The sequence below is a fragment of the Haliaeetus leucocephalus genome, unplaced genomic scaffold (genome assembly GCF_000737465.1).
Source record: "Haliaeetus leucocephalus isolate CR32 unplaced genomic scaffold, Haliaeetus_leucocephalus-4.0 Scaffold802, whole genome shotgun sequence".
NCBI lineage: Eukaryota > Metazoa > Chordata > Aves > Accipitriformes > Accipitridae > Haliaeetus > Haliaeetus leucocephalus.
The window spans coordinates 2,084,275-2,103,673 of NW_010973238.1; the positions used below are offsets into that span (position 1 = coordinate 2,084,275).

Consider the following 19,399-nt stretch of genomic DNA (forward strand, 5'->3'; position numbering starts at 1 on the left):
CCCCAGTACCAGATGCGCTGCAGGAGCTGCACAGCACGTAGAAGGTGACCCTGTGACGGTGGTTGTGAACTCCTGCTTTTGGCTCCAGTGATCTCTGTGTCCCCATGGAAATGTTCTGGGGCTGCAAAGCACCTCCCGGCCGCCTTGTCCAGCCGCTTCACACCGAAACTGCCCACAGCAGTGCTGCAAAGGGACAAGGAAACAAAACAAAAAAAAATCCCCCCACCGCTCCATTAGCTCTTTACAGCTTAGTTTGAAGTAATCAGGCCTAAATCGCAAATTCGTGGTCATTATGTAGGTCACTACAGGGTCAGGTTGAGGTTGCTTTGGATGTCATTCCTGTGCAAGCACCTTTTTTTTTTGTGTGCTCTGCTTAGGTTTTTCTGAGCAGCGTCTTGAAAGTGCAACTCTAATTGTGGGTTTCGTACATTTATAATGCATGGTTTGGGGAATAACAAGTCCCTTTTTTTTTTTTTTTTTAAATTTTTTTCTTTTCACTGCCTTGTGAATATTGAGCTTCATTTCATGGAAAACCCAGGGGAGAATTGTTTGTAGGCTTTTTTGGTATGGGAATAAAAACAAAGGTTTGAACTGATGTTGTTGTAATCTGCCCTCTCGCCACCTGCAGCTGGCTTGTGCGTGACAGGCCCCAGAATGCAGGGCTGTGTCGTGTCTTGCAGGATGTTAGAAAAATGAACATTTCAGCATGGTTTCAGCCTCTGCAGCACATGGGAGTGAGAGGGATATGGCTTAGCTTTGCCAGCTGTTCATGTGCCCACAGCACGTAAAACAGCCCCGCTAAAGCATTCGCCTGGTACACTAGCAGCAGGGCAGATGCAAAAGTCTGTGCTCAGTACACAGCAGGCAACAAAGAATTATAAACTGCCCAAATTTCCCTTCTTAGAGTGCATTGGGAATGATCGACAGGGCTGCCAAGCAAAGCCTCTTGGAATGTATAGCACATGGAAACCTTCCTGTTAATTAATGGGGGATTGCGCTTTGGGCAAGTGACTCCTGAAGCATTTCTCCCACCCTGTGTCTGTCCCTAACTCAGGGCTGGTCTCTGCCGAGGAAACTCTGTTTATTCCCATACTCCAAATACTCCAGATGAGGATGTAACCTTCAGGCATCCACCTTGAACGAAACCTCTTGGCATGCCTCAGCCCGCTCCCCCATAAAATCCCAGGAATCCACTTCTTGCAGTACTGTTCTGTAGCCCAACGTTGCAATAGCAATTTTATCCTTGAAAGGCTCAGCTGTCTACCTTCAGGCTTAGCAACATGATTGCAAGAAAATATTTATTCTTTACACATAGGTGTAAATTAGTGCCCCCCTCTCACGCAAGTGCGGCAATCTGGCTGACTTCCATCTTATCATTTCTTTGGTGATCTGCCTACTATGAAGTTTAGGGTACAGATTTAGACAGCCCAGGGGTAACCAGCAGGCCCATGTGTGCTAGCACTAATGGAGCTGCACTAATATTATTACAGTGGGGAAGCAGAGCCTTTAAAAAAAAAAAAAACCAAAACCCCAAACCACTCAGTATGGACAGACCATGATATTGGTTCGGGGGTGGGTGGGAGAGTGCAGGGAAGTGAGAGAAACCATTAACGTTTTGCAACATTAGTCAGGAGCCTGGAGACCTGCTATAGCAAATAAAAAACCCACATAATTTAGTCAAGGGAATTCAGCCAAAAAAATTAGAAGTTTCGTTTTTTCAATGTAATAACTTTTTACTCCATTTAATCTCCAGTCTAACCATCTGAACAGATAATAGAAAAGTACTGTGAGATAGGGAATAATCAGAACTGAAGTAAAGGAGAGAAATAATGCTCAGAAACATGCACGCATGTTCACAGGCAACAGTCATCCAAGATACCAGAGAAACCAGGAGGCAAGTAAATCAGGACAAAACCAGACCTTCCCACCCCATCCCAGGAAACACAAGGAACCTGCTTTGTGTTTCCATCTGGCGGCATTGCAGACCAGCACAGGATCTGTGTACACAAGATCCCATCAATAACCCCCTGGGCTTGCAGACTTGGTAACCTCCAGTCTCCAGCTGTCGCTGGTGGGGAGTTCAAGTCACAAACTCGGCAATGAGACGTTGGACTGAAAGGTGCAGCTCTTGCCATTGCCCCTTCTTACTTAAAAGGAAAACTTCAGTTGGGGATCTTGTGTCACTGAAGCCAAGAACCTTAGAAGGAACAGGGTCAGACTTTTATTCTGTTTAAAAGTTAGTAATTTAACTTTTGTACAACTTGTGGCTGGATTTACCTGTCATCTTTGCTAATAAATATCTTAGAGTGGATGAGGGGGCGGGGTAAGCAGCAGCTGAGGTTTAATCCTGCCCCCATCAGGTAGTGGCTTTGTTCTGTATTTTTAGAAATTTCAAGAAGCTAAAATTGCTGAAACTCAGGGCTGAAGAAAAATAGGCTCAGGTGTACATGGTAGCGTGCATCTCATCGCTGCCATGCTCATGTGATAGGGCGCCCGCTCACATGCATACTCAAAGCCATGCTTTTGCTCCCGTTAAAACCATAGCCACAAACAAAGATGCCAGTTAGGGCCCAATGTTGGAAACGGAAGATTTTCATCATGCATTTCTAAGGCTGTGAGTTGCTACAGCGTAGAGATTGTGGTCAAAAGAATATGGAGGCGAGGATATAGGGAGCTTTGGTTTTGCCCCTACTAAAACCGAGGTGCAGCCTGGGGGGACAAGGCAGGCGTTGGTGTGGGGACAGCAGGCACGTGCCACTCCGAGCCCCTGCCCAGGAGCAGAACTTGCCTCCTCCACTTGCATGAAGTGCAAGGCATTGGGATTGCCTCCCTGTCCTCTGCCCCAAATAAAACTTCATTAAAAGGGAAGGGAGGTGGTCCATGAGGTCTAAATGGAGCCGCGTGGCCTCTGATGGGCACAGGTCCACGATACCCGGTGGATTCATGAGGGACGGTAGAAATGAGGTTGAGCTTTCAACCATTTTAGGAGAAATGAAGAAAACCATCGTATCAAAGCATTCAGGGGGGATTCGGGTTGGCTGAACACGAGACGCGCTGCTGGAGCCCGGCCAGGAAGGGGAGTTTAGCCCGGGAGGACCGCAGAGGGAGCGGGCAGGGGCTGGCAGGAGCCCAGCAGCCGTCCTGCGGCCCCGCCGCAAGGAGAACGAAGACACCAGCGATCCCGCCGCCGGCTCGTCTAAACAGAGAGAAGTTACAAGCGTATTGCTATTGAAGTGACCTCGTGAGACCAGGACAAGCAGCCGGTCTGCTCGCGACAGCCAGCCCTCCTCCCGCTGCCGGACAAACCCTGCCCGCCCGTGCTGCGCGGGAGGCGAAGGAACCAAAGCAACCAAAGCCAAGCCAGACCTGTCTTGGAAAAGCCAAACCTGCTGGCCAGCTCTGCAGACCGAGGTCAGCCGCCCTGCTGCTCAGCAGGCTGGCTTGAAATATTTTGCTGCAGCGAGGGCATTTTCCCCAGGCTTTGCAGGATATTTAAAACAACCCTGAGGTTTGGGTGTGCAGGCGAGCAGGCTTACCTTCCTAACTGAAGAGACAACTCAGAAATTTTTTTATATCTGCCCTGCTATTAAAACTGAAAGCTGAAGAAAACACATTTTTGGACATTTCCCTATCAAACCCAAATAAAGAAGGGTCATGTCTAAAAACCAGGAACTTAAATAAAGAGGATATCTGTAGGTATTAAAAGATCTGGATTCCTTAAGTATACATGCTTCCCGCTTGATCCTATTTTTTTATTGTTCAGTATTTGATAGCCAATTTAAAAAAAATCCTCTTTGTTTAATGCTCTTTAAAGGCTGTATTATATTCTTTCCCCTTGAAGAATTTCACCTGAGCTATGTAGTTTTTAAACATACGCTAGTTAAGATGTTTGGGCCTTTGGTATCTAGGCTTTCTACAAACAAGTATTTCCTATCTTCCTCACGATACTCCCTTATCCTCCCCAAAACACTGAATACATCTTAAGAGTAATCGAGAAGCCACAGCAACTGCTCCTGGCAGGAAGCTGCTGAGCTGTTATCCAGAAGCCTGACCAGCATTATTTGGAACAGATGCTCTTTCAGCTTTGTAATTTTCAGCCAAAAACAATGGCAGTAAGTAAAAGTAAAGCTGTAGGTCAAAGGAAGGCTAAACTGTATGAGAATCATGTGAAAATATTTTTGATTTCACACATCCTCTCATTTACAGCACATGCTTCTGAAATGGTCCGTGAACCCTAACGTGCAGCTGCAGGTTTGGCCTCCACATCCATGACCTGGACTTGCCACCGGTGGAGACTCACTGGGGGAAGCCAAGCAGAGGGTCACCATCCCACCGGCGCCCTGTGGGCAGACCGTGCCGCTGAAGGAAACCCACCTGCCTCCCCGGGCTGGGGAGATGGGACAGACCTGAGGATCTGTTGCTACCTGTACCTGTAACCCCTATCAGCCCCTGGGAAGGGCACTAGATGACATTACTGGCCAAGCAGGGGGACGTTATCGCAGCCAGCACCTGGCCGTGTAAAATCTTTTGGCTTACCTGTGAGCCAAGAGCAGTCACCGCCGTAGAAAATGAGGTGGCAGCCTGCTCGCCTGCACGGCTATCTTAGCACCCAGGAGCTCACGCGGCTTCGGGGAGGCAGGTCCTGTCCTTGGGGGATCCCAGGGCTGCACGGGACAGGGCATAGGACACGGGCTGCAAAGCAGAATGAAGCTTTCTGTTACGAGGCCCACGAAAGCAAATTTTGGTCTCTCCCACTGGATGAAGGGTCTGCTGGGCTCATGCCGTCCCTTCCCTTTGCTAGGCAGGCTCAGTTTAGCAGAGCTCAAGAAACGAGCAAGTCTCAGGAAATAAATGTTTTCAGTCTCTCTTTTTTATGGCCTGTAAAATAGCAGGAGGCTTTCAAAGCAACAGCAAATCCTGTTAAAAAAAGTAGGGAAAATTAAAGAAATGTTTCTTGTCTCAGATCCAGCCCTTTTCACCTTAACTTTCCATCACGGTACATAAAACTTTTGTATGTTTTGGCAGAGCAGAGAAATAGCTTTTCCCCTTCTCTTCCTTGCACAGCCCAGGAGCTCCGAGTGAGCTTTAAAACAGAGTTTTTTCACGAACACAGAATGGCCAAATAATAGAGCAAGAAAACAGCATTAAACTTTGTAGACAATCAACTTTATTCTGTGCACAGCAGCTAGTTTCTCCTGCTCTCAGCAGAAATAAAAATTTACAAGTGTTCTGGGAAAGCATTAAAAACCAAACACGTCCAGACAAAGTCTAGTGTAAACTACTTGGAAATAGATCTGTGCATCACCTTCTGAAAGGCTCATTCCAGCTGTGCTGGTGTAGCCACGCTGACGGCATCCAAAACAAATACACCCTGAGAGTTCAGGACAGGATTTGAGGGTTGAGATTTTGATACCAGTCATCCGTGTGCCCCAGAGAGGCAGTCGCAGTTCTCCGCTCATGTGAGTCTTCTCATCAAAGACCTTTTCTGCACCATTGCTTGCACGCTGCCGCAGAGGAAGGACGCCTACGTATTTGGGAGAAAGTGGAACCTCCCAGCACGGGGAGGAAAAACCCAGCTACTAAAGCAAAGGGACCAAAGATAAGAGGATAGGATGTATTCACAGGCACACACCCCAGCCCTTTCCATAGGGAGCATATTAAGTTTGCTGTACACTCTTATTGCACTGAATGTCATCTTCCAAGCATAGCAAATAACATTTTCATAAAGCACTGCTTTTAATCAAGCACAACCTTCACATCCCCGAAGGAGCTATCTGGAGTCTATCCCTTTTCTCTACTGTTCTTTTTTGCCCCCTTTTAACTGCCTCCCTTAGAGGCTTGTGCCTCCAGCAAGGAGGGCTCCATGCGGTTCCCTTCGGAGCTCATTAACACGGGTCCATCCATCAGGCCATGAGGCTGAGCACAAGACGCACGGTGCCCACGGTCCCCTGGGACCGAGCACACAGTCTGTGTGCAGGGCTTGGCTGTCGCGTAGCAATGCATTAATAACTGCGGTGCTTCCGTGAAAACTCAGTGCGGTACCTGATTATACAGCCGCGTGCATGCTGGGACACTTAAGCAGGATGCCGGTCTTGATGGAGCAGTGGGATCCAGCAAGCCTTGTACTTATGCAGTATATTAAAAACACTAATTGTACTTCAGCGTCATCCAAACTCGGAGTGGATTATTTGCATACCCAGTCACTGTTGCAGCTGGGGTCAGAGGCTGGGGTGTCTGGATTGAAAGCGCCTAAAATGCATTTCAGAATATCAATGCCAAACAATACTCTCATTACTGCGGTAATGGAGACCAGTCCCTTTCCAAGCACCAGCTCCATGACCTCATGCCTGATCACCAGTGAGCCTGTTGACTGGCAGGCAGCTCGCGTGGGTGAGAGCGAGACCAGCTTCCTAAAGAATCAGACAGTTGTTTCCTGCATGGCAGATGCTTTCTATCCAACACAAAGAGAAAAGCCTTCCAAATATGTTTGTTTCTTCAGCAAGTACTAATGCCTGGGGCAAGGGGCTGAATCCCTCTTCCATGCACAGTCTGCAGTCAGTAAGTGCTCCTGAATTGAAAGGCAGAGCCCCCATCAGCTGTACAGAGGATAGGACTGATGTCTAATGAGAGTGGCCAAGGAGCACTGGTATGAGCGTGCTCTTAGCTATACACGTAGCACTGCTGGTTGGATTTGCCTGTCCTCGTGGCCGGCTCTGGGCAGAACCAATCGTATCTGAATCTCAGAGCATGAGGACTGATCAGGAATGTAGCAGACCGAAGGCTTTTGCTCTCAGGTGCAAATGGTTCATTACGGCCTTTCTCAGACTGTGCTGATGAGAAGAATCATTCTTCACTGATGAGAAATCCTGCATTTTCTTCTCTGGGAGAACACAGCTTTGTTCCCTTCCCCCATTTAGTAATGCACAATTTATCAGGCTAAATTGGTGAGCCTGGTAGCAAGTGATTCAAATCAACTTCAGCAGCTATGAGCAATCACATATACTTGAAGAAACCCACTTATACCACTTTCTGCAAAACCTGAGGAAAGCTGGCTATGAATGCACTACCGTAGCCTATTAATGCTCACGAAAACCCATTTAAATGAACTGCTAATGGCTGATTGAGACTTCTATAACAAAACTCCATCAAGAGTCAGCTCCTTCCATTCAGGCTGGGCAGGCCAAGTGCCTCCCTGGCTCTTCTTGCTAGCTGTGGGTAGGGAAAGCAAATGGATGGAAGGACAACTGTGCTGTGGGGAGAAAGGAGAGAAGCCTCCTGGTTTTTCAAGGGTTGACAGTCTCAGATAGCCTCACCAAGAAGGTCACAAAGTGCTAAGTCTCACCTGTGTCTCCTGATACTATAGAAAACAGTTTATTGGACTGCAGTGACCACTGTGTACGGAAGAGCTGTCTCACACCTTCCTCCTACACAAAGCACAAAGGTGTTTGGAGGTGCGGAGAAGAAAGGCTGAAGTCTCACGCCATTTTGCAGGCTAAGCTGCATCCTTGTTTCCATAGGAGACCTCCCGGGCCACACAGGCAGCTCAGCTGATGGAGCCCTTCCCCTAATTTGCCACTAAGTCAGTGACCCAGCAAAGGGCACTGAACCCCTGAGGGTGCTCTGAGTCCTGATAAGGAGCAGAAAAGCCTCCAGCACACAGTTACTGTGATGGCAAGGAGGGCATTTAATCCTCGGTGACTGGTCTACATTTCACCTTGGGGTCAAGACTGCCCTACCCAGCTCATCTACACTTTTCCCTTCCAGTGAGGGCCAAGCATTTTCTTAGCTCAAAACAAATCTTGTTAACAAAACAACTATGTTTCACCGCAAGGAAAAATGTATTGTCTCGCGGGCCTCTCCAAGGCGTATTCAACACTAGATTAGCTGGGCTTTCTGGCTGAGCTCTCTCTGGATAGCCTAAAAACTTAACCTTCTCCAGGCTGCAAACCCAAACATTTCTCTGCTGGCAAAAAAAAGCATTTCTATGTCCCCCTGTAGCCCACGCTAGCCCAACATTTTAAGCCTGCCTAAAATTGGAGAGGCTGCATAGACTGAAGGTATAGAAGGAGAGGGGGAGACGGTCCCTGCCTATCCCAACTGCTTATCTCACCTCTTCTTGTGTCCTGCTCCTGCCCGTCTTGGGTGCATCCAGGCAGTGATGTGTCAGCAGGGAGCTGCCTTGCCCCAACAGCCTGTTTCAGCGTGTAGCAGCCCCCCCCCCCCAGCAAAACATAGGCAATAAATAGCCGCAAACCTCTTGAAAGGTTTACAGATCAACCACCCACCTCCCCTCCCAAGCAGCAGGACCCCAACTGGGAAACATGCCTTTGCTTTAGAAAGAAGAGTCACTCTTCCCTCCCCATCCCCATAAGACCTTCAGGCTCCTGATGCCTCCCAGGTGCTTCTGTTTTGGGCCGATTGGCCCTTGCCAGCAGCTGGGGGGGGAGGTTTGCCAGGCGCTGTGTCGGTGGGCAGTTAGCAACAGGATCCCGAAAGCCCGGACTGCGGCGCGAGCCTCCTCCCGAGCTCAGCCTTGCTGTGCCCTCTTTGAGCCACGGCCGCCGGCCCCGGTGGTCCCCGAGGACTTGCATCGCCCCGCTTGAGACGTGGGTGGTCGTCAGGATGGAGATGGGGCGCTGCGATCGGCACGCCTGGGCCCTCCAGCCCAGAAAGGCTGCGGGCGCCTCCGGAAAAACGAGGACCGTCCTCCCGTCGCCGCTTTTGTAGTAGCAACTGCTGCGCCAAGATAAAAGCTTTTGTTTGCCTTTTCTCTCCTACATTCCTAATCTCCCTCCGTGCTGGTCTCCCCTATAGTCCATCAAGCACTTTTAATCTCTAATTGCATATGACTGATGAGCCTGAACTCCATACACGGCGTTGCCAAGAACCGCTTTTTTCGGAGCCTGCTTTAGCTCTTTAGGCCAGTCATAACACACTGCAGGACCATTAAGAGTTTATAGTTTGTATACATAACACCCTCGGAGTACCAGAGGGTGGTTTATCCAAACAGAAAAGAATTGAGATGAATGAATGCAGAAATGACTTTTGGCCAGGAAATATTTTAATTTTAATTAGGGGGGAAGGGGGCGAGAGAGGAATGAAGAGGCTTTCTTCTCTCACAAAAGACAAGACTAATGAGTTTACAGCTGCAGGCGCTGACCTTGGAGCATCCCATATAATGCTAGTGCTGAAATGTTTGGATGTGATGTTAGACCCGATAACCTTGCTTCTAAAAGGAAGAAATAAAGGGAAATGGCTGAATGGGGAGAGATTCATTTCATGGGGATGTACGGACGTATTTATTTATTTTTCCCCCTCTCGCATTCCCGTTCAGCTGCCTTTGGCGACACAGCCGTTCGCCCAGCTGCTGAGCTTCCTACGGGCCTCATCTATTTTGCAGAAAAAATAGACAGTTATGGCAGTTTTCCCATATTTAGGACCCTCCCTCGTGCCAAAGCCCCTCTTGCAAGCCCCCGCCTCTCTGGAGCCCGGGGCTGGAGGAGACGGGGCGTCCCAGCGCTGGGCAGCCCGCGCACGAGGGTACGGCGCAGTCGGGGCTCCTGGTGCGGCAGCTCGAAATAGGCTGAAAGCCTGAAATTATCCGCGCCCGGCGCAGACGTCGCCACCCGCTTCACTTGGTCGCTGGCTTGTGGTGTCTGAGCTGGGGCTCATGCCGGGCTGACCCTGCGCCTCCGTCCCTTGGGGCCGTGCTGACTTCGCAAAGGGTGAAGCTTGCACGTCTTCCAAAAACCGCAGAGCTGCTGCTCCCACCTCCCTCCTCAGCCTGTCCCCTCCGGGCTGGGCACATCGGCCACGAAGTCTCCCAGCAGCTTCCAGGCACCCTGGCATCGCCTTCCTCCCCTGGAGCTCTTTCCCCGGCCCCGTAAAGCATCTTGTGGCCCTGCAGATCCTCGCACGGATGCTGCCCCGCTACAGCCATGCCGTGGCTGCGAATCCAGCTGTTGTGGCTGTGAAGCCAGTTTTGCCTCCGGGGAATCAACACCCCCTGCCCTGCTGAGTCGGCAGCCAGACGGGCTGAAACAATAGTGCAAGTTAATGGAGCAAAACAACTATCGGTGTTTGCTATTAAAAGTATTTTTATGATGATGATTATTATTAATATTACATAGGGGCTGTAATTTTCTCCCGACTCACTCCAACATCTCACAAAATAAACAGTTGCTGTATTATCCCCTTGTAAATGAGACCACAGGATTGTAAACTTTAATTTGTTACTTTTGGCTGCTCTCAGGTTTGGCAGACAATTAAACCAATTCATTAGTTCACAGAGGCACATTTTTGGCCATGTCTGGCTGTGTGAAGTCATCCAGTGAACACAATGGAGGCAGGGTGCAGAAAAACCGTACGGTGTCTTTGCCCACAGGATCCGTCAGGAACGGTCCAAATCGGCCGGCGTGGATTTTGCAGACGCAGGTGGGAGGGGGTCCGGTTCCTCCTGTTGCTCTGCCGTGCCCCGGGCATGTGCCGTTGGCAGCCCGCTGCCCTGACTTGTCGGCCGGAGACACGGTATCGATCCTGTGTCTGACTGGAAGGTAGCTGGGTCGTGCCTGAGGCTTAACCTTTAAATTCTGCAGAGTTTCATCAGTGAAACTCCACAGGACACGGCAGGAAAGGCTAATCTGGCTGTGCATGACCTCCAGAGCCATCCCCACCAGCTGAATTAATTCCTTGAATAGCTGGACTGCTTTCGATCCCTGCTTTCTCAGCTGCAGACGTGGTTAACCTGTACAGCCCCATGACAGCAGTGCATGGCTTTTAGCCTTTTCGGGGCTACCACTGAGAGTTAAGAGATACGTGCTGAGAGTTAAGGTGTGGGTTTTTTTTAAAAGGAAGCCATAACAGTATATTTTATGGTACTATCACCTCCCCTGTCCAAAGGGGCTTAGTGCAAACCGCCAATCAGATAAGGTTCCCTTGTCAGTCATTTTTCACACGCTGTAGTTTCTTAGGTATCTATTAACAAACCAAAAATCCCGAGCCATCTTAGTTTTGAAAATAAAAAAACTCCCAAACCATATAATTCCTCCCTTTTCCTTTGTTCGCTCCACAGTAGGTGTAGAAGCCCTCAGTGCCTGTGACCAAGCACCCATCACCATTATCAGGCAGGTGGAAAGGCAGCTGATCTTCACAGTGGCCTTGATGGTGGTGTGTATTGCTATTTGTTACTGAGATACGGCAGGAAATTTGCTCACTTATTTTCTCTCTTTCTGCTAGTCCTTTGTTGGCTGATAGACAAGGTATGGCTGCCTGCATCCTAATGGGTTTTGTGGGAATCTACACACAAATGGCTGAATGCATCCTTAAAAGCAGGCAGGAGGTTTTCAGCTTACAGCTCACATTGGTGAAATGCAAAGAATAATAGAGATTCCAGAAGGGAACCTAAAATGCTTTAGGTCAGTTTTCTTCCAGCTTTTTCACTCAACAAGCCATTAAGGAGACACTCTTAAATCCTTTCATCCTCCTTCCAAAGCACTGCATTGGCCAAAGCATTGCATTACTGTGACAGTAATTCAGCAAGCCCCCAGGAAGGATTTTACAGGTGATAGTGGTTCCTGCATTTCTGTTTTAAGAGCCATTGACCTGGATGAAAGGACTTTCCAAGCTGTAGAGGGACATGGGACAGAAGACGATCTTTGCCTCATGGTACAATTAAAAAAAGGATTTCCAGCATCTCCACTTTCCTGGTATCATTAAGACAATGTGGAAGAGATCCCGACCCCCTCAGGCTTGGTCTCACCCAGCACAAGGCTCCGATGTGGTGCTCAGCTGGGCTCATTCCCTCTCCAGTTAAAATTATTCATTCCTTTCTTATTTCAACAAACTGCCTTTCTCTCAAAAATCACTTGTCTCAGGGTTTTTGGAGAAAATTTTTTTTTGAGTGCTATTTTATAGCACTCAAAATGAAAAGAGAGATTTTTGAATAATGAAACCTAAAAGCTTCCCCACCACTGCATTTCTCACTGGCCAGCACTTTGAATTTGGATTTGCCCAGAGTTCTGTTTTGCAATTTTTCTCTGAGCAACCCCACCACTGCCGGAGTGGCTGGGGAGCATCGCTGGGCACTGGCTCTCCATTGGCTGGAAGTGCTGAAGAGAAGGAGAGGCTGCAGCAGGGAGCGGAGCATTTATGAAAAGCCGGTTACTTCCTTCGGTGTCTAACTGGCTTTTCCTTTTCCTGAAATAATATTCAACAAAAGCGCTTTGATAAAACAGTGAGCAAGCGTTGCAGAAGAGCTTATTACGACTTCTTATTTTGCGACAGCTCTTCTGCAAAACAGCGGCAGCAACCTGCCTGCCCTGGCTGAGCTGCAGCTTTTTTCTCGCACGGTTCCTCCTGCCGTTGGCAAGGACGTGCGGTGCGTGACCAAAGCCGACGTGGGTGTCAGCCGGGCCCTGGTCTCCTTTGGGTGTCTAATACATCCTCCGCTCCTCAAACTGCTTTTTTTTGGGGGGGGGAGGGGGAGATGAAGGGCTTCACCCCGCTGCGGGCAGCTGCAGTTTGCTGCGTGAATTCCTATCAGGAGCCGGAGGAGGATGATGAAGCCGGTTGGGTTTTGAGTCAAAAAATAAGACCTCTATTATTCTCTTTTCAGCTATTTATCAAGGCTCAGTGCAAAGGGCCTGACACCCGGCCAGCGTGGCCCGGCTGCTGTGATCTGTGTGACACGCAAGCTGCCGTCGAGCCGGTAATGAGGGACCTTCTGCTAAACGGCCAATTGAGCAGCCGGTGCCTGCCGAACAGCTTCATCGGCGGGAGGGACGGCGGCGTATATCTCTATTTTGACACATCCTCGCTGAATGAGGAAGAGAACAAGCAGAAAATGGCTGATGATAAATGCAGCAATTAGGGAAGCTTAATGGAGCAGAAGGTTTTTTTTGTGAGAAGACAAAGAAATTGCCGTGCTGACACCTGCAAGGAGGTCCCAGCCGCTGCCGTCGGAGGCCTCCAGCTGTGCCGCAGCGGCAGGGGCTGGGGCGAGGGGAGATGACCCTTTTCCTTTGCGCACACATCCCTCAAAGGCCTCGAAAAAAATATTTTCCAAGTGAAACTTCAAAACACCATTTGATTTTTCTTTTTCCCCTTTATGTTCAGAAATGGTAGCCTGTAATTTAGGCCTGTTACAGCCCTCTCCTGCTCCCTGCTTTTTATTTGGTTTCACATAATACAGCGTGCTACTGGGAAAGGCTTTTTCCTGACAAAATATCCATCTCGGTGGTATGAAAGAGCTGTGGCCTCAGCGGGGGGATGCTGTCGTGCCAGACGCGGGTGGACATGAGGGGGGTCCCCCAGACACCGCTGCTGCGCCCGCAGTGATGCCCTGTTCAAGGCTGAGCCCACGACCCGCCGCGCTCTTCCCAAAGCACCGTGTTTCCCAGCTAAGCCCTGGGCTACCAGCTCCCCAGGATTAAAGTGCTGAATTTGTTTGCCAAAGCCCCGTTGCTCTTTATTTCTCCTTGGCTAGACTCTTCCCAAAGCAAACTGCCTGTGCAAAGGGACACCAAGCCGCACTGGGAAAGGTGTGTGCAGGGAAAGACCCAGCAGCCCCCGGCGCTGGGGAAGCCCAGGTTTCCCTGACGGGCAATGCCATTTTGGTCTCTCACAAGATTACCAAAATCTCCCCCCGCCCCGCCCCGCCACTGCAACACAACTATTTTCCTAAGACTTTGGCAAAAAGGAATTTCCTGAAGGAGGTAAAGGAAAGGTTTCCTTTTTTTTTTCTTTTGCTCAGTACGAGCCAAAGAAAACACAAACCCTGTTTTCCCCACCACCGACAGCTTCTCGGCTCGAGCCCGAGCTGCACACCACTGATTTACCTCTTCTCTCATTCTGGCACTTGCTACCCTGCCCGAAGCAAAGCTGTTTTGTCTCGCTCTTGCCTAAGCTCTCGGGATATTACATTTCTGTCTAGTTGACTGCTTGTGCTTTCCCTCCTCCGGACCCGGGCGACGTTGGCGTTGCAGATCCTACGGCGGCGGCTCAGGCTGCTGCAGAGTCTTTGGGTGCCCCTGCATCGAGCCTCTGTTTGTCTAACTTAGACAAACCAATTAACCAATAACTAAATATTTATGGTATCTATAACAGCTGGAATGGACAATTCCCATATACTTATTTTAGGCAATAAAGCTCGCTTTTTAGGGAAATACTAGATCTTTTTGTCAAAACCCAGTATTTTTGACAAGTGATCTGAGAACTCATTACAGATTTACAGATTGGCTTTTCCCCTCGCTCCATGATCTCCTGGTTGTTTGTCTAATTCATTAACCAGGCCAACACTGGCCCCAATTAACTGAAGTGGGTGCACACCAAATCTCATTCCACCGAGCTGCGGTAGCGCGTGGCATCGTGTTCCGGACAAAAGGTAACGCAAGTGCAAGAGCTGGTCTCCCTCCTTACGCTTTCCTGAGCATCTTTTTAAAAATAGGTTGCCTGAGGCAAGCAATGAGCCTTACAAATCCCATCCTCTTCCTCCCACCGTCAGTCGTTTGCTATATCCCACCCTTTGTCGGTGACTGGGGGAAGTCTCTAGGGAGATGGCCGAAAGTAGAATAAAAATGGTAAAAACTGCACAAAATGAAAACTCAACGGTGGTAGAAATGCATAAAACCCAGGAAGTTCTTCTGTACCAGTTCTTTTTAGCAGAAGGTGGCTCAGCTGGGGTGGCTTAAAGGAATAAGGCTGAATTAATTAGTTTCTCTGTTTAGGTAATAATACCATTAATCACGATGAACCTTTTTGTGAGAAGGCTGATGCTCGGCACTGCGTAATTCCGCAGGAATCCCACTGTAGTGCAGCATTATTGATGGGTCATCCTCCAAAAGCGTAAGAGCAATGCCTCCTAATACAGCAAATGGCAAACCGCTGATTTTCTTTTAATATTCAGACTGCCACAACATCAGTCATGATGAATTCTTCTGGCACCGGTGTGGCTGCAATAAGCAATCCTTCAGGAATGCCAGGGGAGCATGGCATTGATTTAATGCTCACTTTTTTAAATCATACACGGACCAAATCCTTCCAAAGGGTACGGCCCATTTTTGTATTTTTTTTGGAGCGTGCAGTAACAACCCCCTTGCTCGCACTCATCTGCATCGGGAAGATGCAGCTACGGATTCCTTCTAACAGAGGTTAGGGAGGTTCATTTACGCAGGTCTGTGTTAGAGGCGGTGTCAAGCAAGATGCCACGTTGGACAACGGCACCAGGAGAGAATTACAGTCCCCCTGAGCCAGCATTACAAATATCTTTATGCCGAGTCCAGCACACTTTTTGCTTCCACCATGTGTTATATGTTCCTCCGATTTCAGCTGGGAGAGCAGGTGCTGATTTTTAATGCCTATTTTGTTTTAAGCCTCCTTTCATCAGATTAAGGACCCTGCTATTTTATTTCATTTTATTTTTTTATGCTCGGTAATTTAGTCACACACAAACTTAAAAACAGAAGCTGTAACATGCTGTTAAAGCACAGTCGCCCACAGTTAAATCAGTTACTGAGAGCGAGGGGGCTTGGAGCACTTTTCCATCCCCCTGCAGATGTCTGCTCTCAGCCTACGGGAAAAGCTGGGGAAGCAAATGAAAACGCACGTGGAGAAGAGCGCTTGAGGCAATAACCTTCCCGTAGCGATGCCGGCAGCGCGATTCCTTCAAACGAGCTGCTGCCTCCTTCTCCGTCCTCCTTTCCCCCCAGCAGAAGACCGTCGGATCAGCGCAGAGCCCGAGGTGCCCCCTGCGCCGAGGCCACGGGATCGGGGGGAGAGCTGCCGCAGAGCCGAGGAGCGCCGCTCTCCTCCCCAGTCCTGCCCGCCACAACTAGTGCCTCCGAAGCATTTTATGGGCCACGTTCCTTCTGCCGCGCAAGATTTACAAGGAAAATAAAATCCCTCTCCCAGCACCAACCCCTTCCGCCGGCTGCCTCCTCCCAGCCGCCGAAGCGCCGTCAATAAAGCATGAGCCTCCGAGTCAACAGCACTGGCTACGACACACAAACACTCAACTCCCTTTTTCATCCAAAATCAATGTTGTATTTATCTTCATTGATCTACAAGGAAACTGAATGTTTAAAATTACAGGGGGTGCAGGGGGGAGGATGGGGAGGGGGGGGAAACAAGAGTTACAGAGCCAAGAAAATAGTAGCGGATGGCTGAATTAACTAGAGAGAAAAAGCCCAGGATATATAAAACATGGACACTGAAAAATAAAATAAGGGAGGGGGGATGGTACAGCAAGTAAAACATGGCAAAATTTACATATGGATGAAAAGTAAAATTGGAAATAAAAAATAAATCATGCCAAAAAGCAGTTCAAGGCAGAACCACACTGAAACAAACATTTGCTTATGGTCTTCATGTACTATAGATAATATATCAGAATTTCTTTTTTTTTAATCAACCATTAGACTTTTTTTTTTGCACTCCTAAAATTCTACTTTGTCTTGTATACAGATTCCAATAAGAACACTGCACAATTAGCACAAGGGGTCCACGGAAAATTGTCCTTGCTTGCCAGCGATCCTGCCCACAACACAAAAAAAGAGAAAAAAAAGGAAAAAAAAAATAAAGAAAGGGTCTGCCGCATGGTACTGTGCCAGTTCCATCTGCTTTTGCCAGCTTGAAAAGTAGGAAACCAAAATTCCCTTCCAGGAGCGTGTGTCTCTCTCTTTCCTTGACGAACTGTCCCTTGTGTTTGTACAAAAAAATTCAGTCTCTCTTTTTTTTTTTTTTTTTTTTTTTTTTGTTAAACACAAGCATCCTTCTTCCTGTTCACATGCCATTTCCATTCTGTCTCCATAGTTGCGAGTTGGTTGTTTTTGGGTTGTTTTTTTTTTTTTTTAAACCTTCCTCCCCCCAACATCCACTAAGACCTGCCTCCAAGTTCTTGCATAGTTGAAGTATATATGCCGTACTTAGCTTTCTGAGTGTGAATTTCTGACTGTGACAAGAGTATGAGTTGTAACCATGTTAACAAATAACCAGAGTGGTTCTAGAAACCATTTTTATAAAGTCTACCTATGTTAAGAATTTAATATTGGTGTACATTTATATTAACAGAATATTTACAGTTTGTTTTCTTTGTTTTTTTTTGTTTAAAACAAGAAGTCAAAAAAAATTCCTCTTAAATTTCTGCATAATATAATAAGGCAAAAAACAAACAGTTTTGTACATTATTATTATTATTAATATTTTAATATATATCTGTAACTTCGGTTCCAAAGTACCAAGGTAAGTGATCAATTGGCCTCAGAAGGGAACCTCACAGTGGACTGTAAAACTACAGTATTTCCATAAATAATACTTTTAAGAAACCCTGGGTATTTTTTTCTTAAGGATCTGAGGCCTTTAAAATGCAAATTTAACTAAAAACAAAAGCAAAATTTCTTCTTTTTTAAGTGAATAAAGAGCACAAAATTAAAAAAAATACAAATCCATTAAAAATGTTTCTCACATTTGGGAAAAAATGTACAAACTTGATATTTTTAACTCATTTTTTTTTAGCACAGAAACAAAAAAACAAAACCAAAAATCAATACCTATATATTAAATTCCCATTCTCAGCAACCTTCTTGTTGGAAAGTCTGCATCCCCGACCCCGTTATTTATGGAAATGTGCTTAACTTCTACAAATTTTACATTAAAAAAAAAAAGTTTACAGCAGTGCATTTTGTAAAAGGTTTGTTTTTTGTTTTTTTTTCTGTTTGTTTTTTTGTTGTTGTTGTTGTTTGTTTGTTTGTTTTATATACAGGCGAGTTTAAAATTCAATGTTGGGGACTATCGTGCCTCTACTTCTTTGGGGTTCCTAGAGGGGGAATAGTCCCTGGACTCTGAGTTTGTGAGTGGAGTAGTCCTGCGTGGGGAGGCAGGTCTGGTGCTGCTCGCTGGTACAAGAGGCGGTGGGGCGCTCAGCGCTGCAGTTGGCGGGTTCCTATTTAAAATCCCATTGTGCATGGCAGTGGATGGACTCAGTCTGGGGTAATGCATCCCGCTTAAATGAGGCATGAAGGATGGCACGTGTGCCAGGTGACTTTCGATGGGGGACGAGTGCAAGTGGTGCATTCTGGCACGCTCAAGTTCTTCTCGTAAGTGCAAGCGCTCTCTTTCCTCCACTTGCCGCAACCGCTCCTGCTCTCGGCGGGCTTCAAGAAGGTTTTCGTGGTTGTAGTCGTGTGGCTCCCTGTCTCTGTAAGAACGCTCATGGTCATAAAATCCAGAGGTGGTAGGGAACCTATGGATAGGATCCGTCCGGAGCTGAAAGTCCATTCGACGGTGCAGGTCTAAGCTCCGGTAGGCATCTCGCAACGGGTCCCTCATTGGGTCCCAAGAAAATCCGGGATGTGGCAGCCTCTCTCTTCCTGACAAAGGATTCATGCCTATGAGCGGGGTCATCATTCTGCTGCGGTCGAGAACATTCATGTTGTTCATCTGGTGCACGCTTCCCATGGAGATGGGCATAGAGGCAGCCATCGAGTGAGGCAATGATAATCCATGCAAAGTAGGTGGCGGGGGATGCTCCACCGATCGGGAGTGCTGTGAAGGCTCGGACCCTACCACCAGCACATCACTGTCTTCCTTCCTCTCCTCTTTGACTTTGATGTCATTCTTAATCTTCTGGAGGTCACTGGGAAGCTCTGTCTTTCTCTCCATGTCCTTGCTCATTAGATTGGTAAGCTTCAAGCTCTCACTTAGTGCAGGTTTGCTGTATGGGGATACAGACTGGATTACTGGCTTTGTGTTGTCCTCAGAGGGTCTCTTATCATGGCTTGGAGTTTCCTTCACTGGGGAGCGGCTCTCTTTAATCTTGTGTTCTGCTATGGGTGGCTCTCTCAGCCGCTCAGGGTGCTCTCGCTCGGGTTCTTTGGACCTCTCCCTTTCTCCAAGGCTAACCTGCCTGATGGGATCACTGGAGGTTTGGCTGTTGCTGCGGATGAGATTGCTTATTTGATGTGTCACTGGAGCCGATGCCGGTGAGGATCTGTTTGAATGTCTGTTTTTATCCATGAGGTCTCTGTAAAAAGAGAGAACATGCATCCTTGGTTTTGTGTGAACAAACATACATATGATGTTGGACATGCATAGTGCTGTGGCTAGTTGTATAATTTGAGATCACTCAGAAAATTATTTGAAAAGCTCTGCTAGCATCAGCTATAGCTGTAATGCTACACTGAAAGATATGCACTGCCTGCCTTTACATACTACATAGAAAAAAAATGTTAAATGTCCACAAATTTGGGGACTACACTGGGGATGCATTTGAAAGAACAGTATATTCACCCTAAGAGAAAGACCACTTCACTGAGAAGTGCAGGGAAAGAAGAATTCTAGACAGCTTATTTTTTTAAAAAAGATGCTTATTGTGTGTTTATATATACATCTTGCTGCCAGACAATGA

The 19,399-nt window shown here is 47.7% G+C and overlaps 1 protein-coding gene across 4 annotated transcripts in view; it reads right to left on the reverse strand.

Annotated features, from left to right (window-relative positions):
* Nucleotides 1-16,015: 16,015 nt before the first annotated feature.
* Nucleotides 16,016-19,399, reverse strand: part of FBRSL1 (fibrosin-like 1) — a 407,425-nt gene continuing 404,041 nt past the window's right edge. For all 4 annotated transcript variants that reach the window (XM_010581697.1, XM_010581696.1, XM_010581694.1 and 1 more), the window contains one exon: nt 16,016-19,015. In XM_010581697.1, the coding sequence (XP_010579999.1) occupies nt 17,782-19,015 (1,234 nt within the window). In that variant the 3' untranslated portion in view covers nt 16,016-17,781. The remainder of the gene's footprint in view (nt 19,016-19,399) is intronic.